Source organism: Borostomias antarcticus (genome assembly GCF_949987555.1).
Source record: "Borostomias antarcticus genome assembly, chromosome: 9".
Taxonomy (NCBI): Eukaryota; Metazoa; Chordata; class Actinopteri; order Stomiiformes; family Stomiidae; genus Borostomias; species Borostomias antarcticus.
This window is the reverse complement of record NC_140242.1, coordinates 169,783-179,501: the sequence shown is the minus strand read 5'-3', so window position 1 is coordinate 179,501 and position 9,719 is coordinate 169,783. Positions and strand designations below refer to the sequence as shown.

Genomic DNA, 9,719 nt, shown 5'->3' with positions numbered 1-9,719 from the left:
TTGCCTGTCTATTATTCTATTATTGTACATCAGTATCAGTCTGCCTGTCCTGTGTGTGTGGGTGTGTGTGTGTGTGTGTGTGTGGGGGGGGGGGGGGGTGCTACTGTATACTGAATGCACTCAATGCAGAGATTAAGAAGATGTGGCCTCTCGAGTTCTCTACTAAGATAATAAGATAAAGAGGAACTTTAATGGGAGGGTGTTTGGCATTACAGCAGCGAGAATGTACAGAATAGATCAAAGTAAAGAATATGCATCAGAGTAATTAATATACATGAGTACAACATACTGTATACAGTATATACATACATACAGTATATATATATATATATATATATATATATATATATATATATATATACATACATACATACATACAGGAGCGTCTAAACCACTGTGGCTGAAGGTGCTCTCCATCACAGCTCGCCATAGAAGGGATGAGAGGGGTTTGTCCCTCCTCCTCCTCTCCACCACGGCCTCCAGGCTGTACAGTTGTTGCCCCTCGAATGTAGTCATTTCTTCACTAATGTTTATTGAGCGCTTTTACATGCATTACATTTTATGGTGGCATTGTGTTTTTGCAGTCGCCTTACACCAAGAAGGTCCTGGGTTCGATTCCCACTTGAGACGCTGTCGGAACTTGGGGTGTGTTCTCCCCAGGGCTGTCGGTGCTCAGGTGTGCTACTGGTCTCTCCCGGTGCCTTTATGTGTGGAGTTTACATGTTCTCCCCATGTTAGTGTGAGTGTGAGTGTGTGTTCTGTGTTGCCACTCATTACATGCTTGTGTGTTGGTGTGTCAATTGCTGTGTGACTAATACATGGACTTCATCTTCATATTTCATCTTTAGATAGATAGATAGATAGATAGATAGATAGATAGATAGATAGATAGATAGATAGATAGATAGAAGCCAGGGAAGAACTTACTGAGACCAGGTCTCTTTTATAGATGTGTCCTGCTTACAAACAACATATACAGTAATACAGTAGCAGAGTACAGAAAAATACAAGAACAGTGACAGCATGCAGACAACAATGACAATGTACCAACTTACAATCAACATATACAGAAACACAGTAGCAGAGTATGAAAAATACAAAGTTGTGACTAAGAACAAGGGTACAGAGTAGAATAATTATTAAAGTACAGTAAGGAAATGACTAGCATCAATGGCAATCTGTATTTGTCATGCCTGGTGAATTCAGCTTGTTATAGAATGCCATCCATTACCTTTTATATGTTGATTAAGGACTTAAACAATGACACAGACATGAATGCCACCCTGATCTATGTACAGAAACCAGGGTGTTCAATGCAGTTTAGAGGTATAGGCTAACCAGTGGAACGCTGTGCTTGTTGTCGCCCTCTAGTGGACTTCCTGGATAAAACAGCTCAGTGCTTTTCTGACAGCTGTTTCTGCTATCAACACGATGTCATAATACATAGCCTACCACTGGCTAGTGGACATAAGAGAGGGGACTGGTTCAGTTTTTCAAGTTAGTGTCTTTAATATTCTATTGGTTCCTGTTTGCAAAGAATGTCTGAAACACACTGTGAACAAAAAGTAGCAACAACTCACTATGCTATATGAGCTGATGCGGTTTGCCATCATCATCATCATCATCATCATCATCATCATCATCATCATCATCGTCATCGTCATCATCATCATCACCACCGGCAGTAACACTGTTGGTACTGTCTGGCTACACGCTAGGCTACAGTCTGTCAAGCTGTTGCAGTTTTCCACACTGTTTATCATTCATCATCATCATAATCATTATCACTATCGTCATCCCAGCAGTAAAACTGTTAGCACTGTAGGTTATTGCCATTTGAAGTTAGTGTCGCGGGGCTATTTGGAACCTAAGATCGTACAGGCCACGATATTGCGATGATATTTGGTGGCTTATGATCCCAGATTGTGACGTTGGCCAGTGATATAATATGCGGCTCCGTTTGGAGGGGGCGCATGCGCAGTCTGGGGAAGTATGGTTGAAAACGGGGAGCTCCGCCGCAGCTCGGGAATCCGCTAAAGTGAGCATTAGAGAAGAGCATTAGAAGCACGGCCACCGAGGAGGACTGAACAGGAGACAAAGAATACGGACAACTGCTGAAAATCACTGCGAAAACTACAGTTTTCTCCGGATAACTTGAGCCATCGAATCAGCGACGATTTCCATCCTTTCTTGGGCAGAGATCCCATCACCCATGTTCCTCCTACACGTCTGAGGGGTCGCAGGATATACTCCTTCTACTCCGTTTGTTTTGAGTGACTATTAATAAAACACCTAGAACAACAACAGGGTCACTATGATATTGTTAGGATACCACACTAGAAGATGTTTGAATAGCTTTTTCCTAGCGACATTCAGCTTGCAATTCTGTCTGTGGATATTATGTGGCGTGAAGGGAGAGGAGCAGCCGTTCAGCGTGGAGGTAAGGACGGACTTGATTCACACTGGTAGCCTACTGTTCATAGTTTCAATGAAGAGGCAACAGCCTATACATTATTCTTGCAATAGCATAGGCCCTTTCTGTTTAAAAATGAACACAACGAAAACATGTCACTTGTGCGTAGCGGACGCCTGTGTTCCAAATACGCTGTTTAGAATAAACACCGTTCTGTTTAGAATAAACCCCGTTATGTGCTGCGCTGCGGAGTTGCTTTCCTCTTCAATAGTCTCCTCAGACCCCTCTGAGTACCCCCAGACCCCTCTGAGTACCCCCAGACCCCTCTGAGTACCCCCAGACCCCTCTGAGTACCCCCCAGACCCCTCTGAGTACCCTCAGACCCCTCTGAGTACCCCCAGACCCCTCTGAGTACCCTCAGACCCCTCTGAGTACCCTCAGACCCCTCTGAGTACCCCCAGACCCCTCTGAGTACCCTCAGACCCCTCTGAGTACCCCCAGACCCCTCTGAGTACTCAGACCCCTTCAACGAGTCATCTTTGTGAGTTTAGTGAGGTGCCAAATGTAGTCCCAAGTTTTGCAGATGTAAAGGCGGTATTAATTTCAAGCATGCATCTCTCTTGAGTTGGTTTGGTAGGCTATTAATTTCAAGCATGCATCTCTCTCTTGAGTTGGTTTAGCTATCAGAGACGAGCCATTGTCTTAACTTGTGATCAGAGTTCACCACCCTCTGTGATGTGGGCTGGTCTAATAGCTTATATGTGATGTTCGTATGATAACGATGCACACTTCTGATCAACGAATATCGTTCATACCTTTAACACAAGGGTGGAAATGAATTGGCCTACTTCGCTCTAGGGCTACCCAATTTAACATAGGCTATTTTTTGTCTTACTTTGAATTTGTATAAAACAGTAATCGTTGCCATATGTTCATATAGGCCAACAGGCCATCTCAGCTTCAAAAGCTAGCAAGCACATTGACAATGGACTATATCAATAAATGATCATTTAGGCGTATTGAGCTGGCAAAAAAGGTCACAATGCACCGTTTATTTGGTTACATAGGAAGACTAGGCTACTGTAGGCTATGTCTGAAATGTGGAAGTTTGCGTGCATGTCCGGTGACCACTGTAAATTATCAATGAGCTACACTTATCGGGGAAATGGCAAGAAAATAGTGCATATTACTGTTCACTAATCTCATTTGAATATTCACTATTTTCTCTCATTTGATTTTTTAATGGTCCTTGGACGATAGGCTACTTGTTTTCCTTTAGTCGGATTTCTCAAATGCTGTCGCCTGGTTGTAGCGGAGTTAAGCAGCCTTCCTGGACATTACTTTAGAGAAATATGTATTTGTGAATGGTCACAAAGAGATCTATTGGAGGAGTATTTATTACCCTACATGCCTCTTTACATGTATGCCCACTGCATGTATCCCAATTGCTACACCATAATTATAACACCCAGTGGGAATCGAACCCAGCAATGCAAGTAGCGAGCAAGGGCTCGGGCCCTGGACAGAAATCCTTGTCATTGCCCACCATTTAACATGTTAATTCTGCTAACAGAGCCAGTCTCTGTGTCCACATGATTTGCAAGCTTGGCATGCTCCGCTCTCCCTATTCAGAAACCCTCAGAAGGGGAAGATTTAGAACAGCTGCTACAGGTTTCTCAGTTAAAGCTCACATGACAAGGGGGCCTCCCTGACTAAAGTTCTGGTCCAAAGCTGGGAGCCTGGAACCATATACCTCTGATCACAGTGATAGCAAAGCTTAGCTGGGAGCCTGGAACCCTCTGATCACAGTGACAGCAAGGGCTCAGATGGAAGGGCTCTTTGGCTTTTGGCCTCTCCCTGGCCTCTTTCGCTTGGTCTCTCTCTCTTTACCTCTCTCTCTCAACCTCACTCTCTACCTCTCTCTTTCTATCTCTACCTAGTCTCTACCTCTCTCTCTCTCTCTCTCTCTCTCTCTCTCTCTCTCTCTCTCTCTCTCTCTAAATGAGCCAGAGTTAGCCTTTATCTGTTGTCCCTGGCCATATGTTTAAAAGGCAACCTAAAATTTGTCTCTGGTCTCTCTCTCTCTCTCTCTCTCTTTCTCTCTCTCTCTCTCTCTCTCTCTCTCTCTCTCTCTCTCTCTCTCTCTCTCTCTCTTCCTGCCACTGTCTCTGGTCTCTCTCTTTATTTCTCTGGATGGCGGTGGTCTCCCTTTGTGACCTTATCAGACCGACACATCTGTAGGTATAGCTTACTTATTGTATATTCAAACAGACATTATGTCCAAGGGAGATAGGCCATATCTGCTGCAAAACAGGGTCTTAATTGATAGTCAAAGAGGATCAGTGGGTGTCTCTCTTCTAAATAACAGGTCTGGTTACAGGTGGGAGGTTGACAGAAATCTGCCCTGTAATTGGTGGTGAGACAGTGGTGAAGAGAAAGCTGGTATCTGATTGGTGAAAAGTTTGTAACTTCCTGGTTCAATGCCCCATGTCATCCCAGAGGGTTGGTTCTTCCTGCTGGGCCTTCCGCTGTAATTTTAATGGAACATTTTGTGAAAATCTTTACTCTTTTGTTCATCTCCGTTGCTTAAAAAAAAGAAGTAATTTCAGCTTCCGTCCTGATAGCTCTGACACGTATGAAAATCATTTATCTTGTTATGCTTTTTTCCCCCTTTTCAATCCACACTGTATTTCTAGGAGGCTTTATTGGTTTTGTGTGATGGACAAAGGAGACACTTAAGTACTTCCTAGTTCTCCATCAGGCAAGAGAGGTTATAGTTATGCAAGGATGTTTTTTTGCATAACTAGACACAGAGCAATTAAGCAAGAGACAAAGGATTTGTAATCTTTTTTCCCTCTCTGTGTCTGGTTGGAACTGACAAGGCAGTTGAATTGTTGCTCAACGTTGCATGGGTCTTCCCAGAGCACAGTAACTCAGCAGTAAACCAGTGTCTGATAGGCTCACTTTAACAAATTGTCTGATAGGCTCACAGTAACAGACACATCTATGCCATCGTCATGTCATCAGTGTAGTGACCTCATTCAGTGCAAGCTCCTTTTCTGTTGTCATACGCTTATAAAAGACAGTAGAATACACATTAACATGGATCCGATTCATTCTGTCAACGCTTTACACCACTGTGTGCTATTGTAGTCTGTCTGCTGGTCTCCTACGGGACAGACACTGTTTTAACCGGCTACGGTGACGGAAAGCTAGCTCTTCATCAGCGCAGGTAGACGGTACATGTATTTATACTGGGGGAGTGAGTTTAACCAACAACTCGCTACCTACTGTTTCACCCGGTTACACTATCATTTTTGTTACATAAGATTCAGTAGTAGGTGACATCATCAATCCACCTTTTATTCAGTTTGTTTGATTTGTTGGAAGTTGTGACAACGGATCAGCACACAATGGGACACGCAAATACGTTCCTCTCCGCACGCAGACGGCTTTCCATTTTGTAACCCTGAAACAACCTTGCTCTGACGGAAACAGATAACCTTGGACAGATCTATTCCCACTGTCAACAGCAGGAACTCTGAACGCATTAGTCCTCAGAGAAGGGCCAGGTGAGGAGCTTTGCATGAGTCACCAAGCGTTTGGTTCCACACACACACACACACACACACACACACACACACACACACACACACACACACACACACACACAGAGAGAGACAGAAAGAGATCTTGGGAGAATAGAGTACAGAGCACACATTAAACCTCAGTGGACCCGGGTCTTCTCACTTCATGAGGCGCACATGAATTCATGATCAAAAACACATAGTCCTGTATATACATGTACCTCCTACTTATATACAAAGCTCTTAATGGGTGAGGACCAAGCTACATTGCTAACTCCCTTGTCAACTACTTCAAGAACACTGTGATCATCCACTGCTGGTTTACTAGAAGTTCCCAGCAACAGTTGGAAGAAGATCAGGAGTGCAGCCTTTATCAATTATGGCCAAAAGCTGTGGAACACAATACCTACAGCATAGATATCAGGGAAGCCAGCTCGCTAAATAGTTTTAAAAGAAAGCTAAAAACGTATCTCTTCACTTTAGCTTTTAATTAGCTCCCTTTGCATTTGATTGCTATTTTGCCTCTTTTAAAATGTTGTATTTTACTTGATTTCTTATCTTTATCTTATTTTTATTGTGTTTTATCTTCCACCTTATTTTCCCTGCTTTTTGTACATTTTATGTTTATTTTTATGTGAAGCACTCCGTGCATGTACATTATCTGGTGTAAAGCACATTGAGCTGAATTTATTTGTATGAAAGGTGCTATACAAATACAGTTGTATTATTATTATTATACTTATTATTATTAATAATAATAATAATAATAAAAATAATAATAATAATAATACTTTCCAGTTTTGATATGGACCATTGCCTATGAAATAACCTTAAAATACTTAATATGTAAATGCTTAGGAATTAATTCTTAATACCAAACTACCATACTAAACAAAATCAATAAATCTGTAAAATATATAAATCTGTTTTTTGTTAGGAAGTTCCCACAACAGTGATGCTAACTACATTTTTAAACTATCCCTAATACAAGCCTTCTAGACTATCCCAAATACAAGCCTATTGCCCAAATTCAAGTCTAATGCTGCTAACTGCCTCTGCAACACAGGCCCAAATACAAGTCTAATGCTGCTAACTGCCTCTGCAACACAGGCCCAAATACAAGTCTAATGCTGCTAACTGCTTCGCTGTCCCCAACACAGGCCCAAATACAAGTCTAATGCTGCTAACTGCTTCGCTGTCCCCAACACAGGCCCAAATACAAGCCTTTGCTAACCACTTGCAATGCTGGGCCGTTGTCAGTAGTCACAGGTTTAGTGTTGCTGGCTGACAGCCCACCTATCCCAAACTGAGCTCATATTACTAGTTGGCATGCCAGGCCTCCAAGGCCTGTAACTGTGTAATGGAGAGCGGTGTGTTTGTAAGTCTGTGTGTGTGTGTGTGTGTGTGTGTGTGTGTGTGTGTGTGTGTGTTGACTCCATAGCGGGAACATGGCCAGTGCCGAGGTCTCTGGTAATGGCTTGTGAATGGTCAGAAGCCTGGTGTGTTTATTTACCCAGACCCACCAACCCTTGGGTCTTGTTTATGTGACACTGTGGTGGCCTTGGTGCCCCCGGTGCTCTGGTACCATGTAAACATTCTCCAGACCAGGTCACAGAGAGAGAGGAAGTGGCTCACTGACAGCCTGCCCTCTCTCACGGGAAGCCCTTCCTGATGTTCCCTGCCGGGCGCATCGTGCTGCCTGTTTGTATTTGAATGAGAGGTTCTTCTTGTTTGCAAGTGACCCGTTTTTGTGTGTGTATCTGACTGTAATAGTGTTCATGTGTCCACGTGCCCAATGTGTGTGTGTGTGTGTTTGATTTTGTCATTCCTGCACTGAAAGACCAGGGGACACAGATATGGAGCAAGGGCGGGTGCTTTAGCTTTCTATTGCATGTTGGTGATAACACACACACACACACACACACACACACACACACACACACACACACACACACACACTTCTAAATAGCAAAAAACATGGCTTAGTCACAACTGTTTGTTGGCAATTTTCAAAGTACCTGGATATTCCTGACCCACACCACATCCCTGAAATCTGTCAGCTGTCAAGTGAGCCATCAGTTCTTGGACAGTAACAGTAACAGTAACAGTAACAGTAACAGTAACAGTAACAGTAACAGTAACAGTAACAGTAACAGCCTGTCGCCTGTCTGCCTGTGACAGTTGCCCTCTGCAAGTGCAACTGTTTTGGCAGGGAGCAGTGAAGTAGAGGAGATAGGCAGTGCTGGCAGTACAGATGACGAGGACACACACACACACACACACACACACACACACACACACACACACACACACACACACACACACACACACACATTCAGACTTAAACTGGACATATACACAAATGTACATTAACTATAACATTTTCCAGTGCTATTTCATTGTTTTGTGCTGTGTATACTGTATTGGTTGGTCAGACAGATCAACACACCCCTTACATGTGCTTCTTGTAGTGGAGTATATAACATTAGCGACAGACAGATGACGTATACAGTAGCTGTACAGGCTGTTGCTGTCAACAACCCAGACACGCTGCTGTATAACATCCCTGTTGTCCTGACAACAACCCAGACACGCTGCTGTATAACATCCCTGTTGTCCTGACAACAACCCAGACACGCTGCTGTATGACATCCCTGTTGTCATGACGTCATGCTGGCTTCTGTGGTAGAACAGATCTGTGTGCTGCTGGGGGTGTCTGTTGTCAGTCTGTTTGCCCAGTCTGAGAGAGATGCACAACACCTGCACACATCCCCATTGATTCATAATTAAAGACGTTTTTAGCTCTCTCTCTCTCTCTCTCTCTCTCTCTCTTCATCTTTTCAGACCCTCCATCTATGTTTTCCTAGGTGTGCTGGTTGGCTACTCTCTTCCAGCTAACCCGTCTCTGCGTCTCTCCCCGGTCGATGTCTGTCTCTGTCTGCTGGTTCTCTGGGATTACGGTGAGATACAAGGTTTCGGGTAGTGCCTCCGTGAGCTGTTGAATCTTTAATGTAAATGGCAACCCGATTGTCAGCCTGGATAAACATACTGTTGCCTATTGTAATAAATAGTTCCCATTTTGATAGAATGCGTCTTGCCAGACCAGGCTGTGCATTATTTAATGGGTTAGGGTTAGGGTTGGGGTTAGGGTTAGGGTTAGGGTTAGGGTTAGGGTTGGGGTTAGGGTTAGGGTTAGGGTTAGGGTTGGGGTTAGGGTTAGGGTTAGGGTTGGGGTTAGGGTTATGCGTCTTGCCAGACCAGGCTGTGCATTATTTAATGGCATTTGTTGAGTGTGATCGGCAGCAGTGGGTTTATCATCAGTTGAAAGGAAGATTGTGACATTTTACTGACATTTGTCCCACTGGACCACTGAGGCTGTGTTGGAGGGGCAGTCGGCCATGGACAGGCCTTGTTGCCTTGGCGACCCTGGCACCGTTGTCAGCTGGTGTATGTGTGTGTGTGCGTATGTGTGCGTGTACGTGTGTGTGTGTGTCCCACTGAAATATTCAGCAGCGGTGAGGGTGAGGATCGGAGCAGAGCGATGACGTGAGCTTTCCCGTGAGGTCGGTGTCGTGTTCCAGCAGGTCGTTGGTTGAAAGGGACCTTACGACTCCCAGTGGCCGGGGAATCATCTCTGACTCGCAGTTTACCCACCAATGAGTGTCGGACACTTACAAAAGCATGCAGATACACTTTCTAACTGCACAGAAGCCCACAAA

The 9,719-nt window shown here is 44.0% G+C and overlaps 1 protein-coding gene across 1 annotated transcript in view; it reads left to right on the top strand.

Moving 5' to 3' along the window:
* Window positions 1–2,102: 2,102 nt before the first annotated feature.
* The window catches only part of LOC311312767 (matrix metalloproteinase-16-like), a gene marked incomplete at its 3' end in the record, with an annotated part of 87,361 nt that continues 79,744 nt past the window's right edge, over window positions 2,103–9,719 (top strand). The window contains exon 1 of the mRNA XM_084442767.1: window positions 2,103–2,440. Within this exon, the coding sequence (XP_084298893.1) occupies window positions 2,315–2,440 (126 nt within the window). The 5' untranslated portion in view covers window positions 2,103–2,314. The remainder of the gene's footprint in view (window positions 2,441–9,719) is intronic.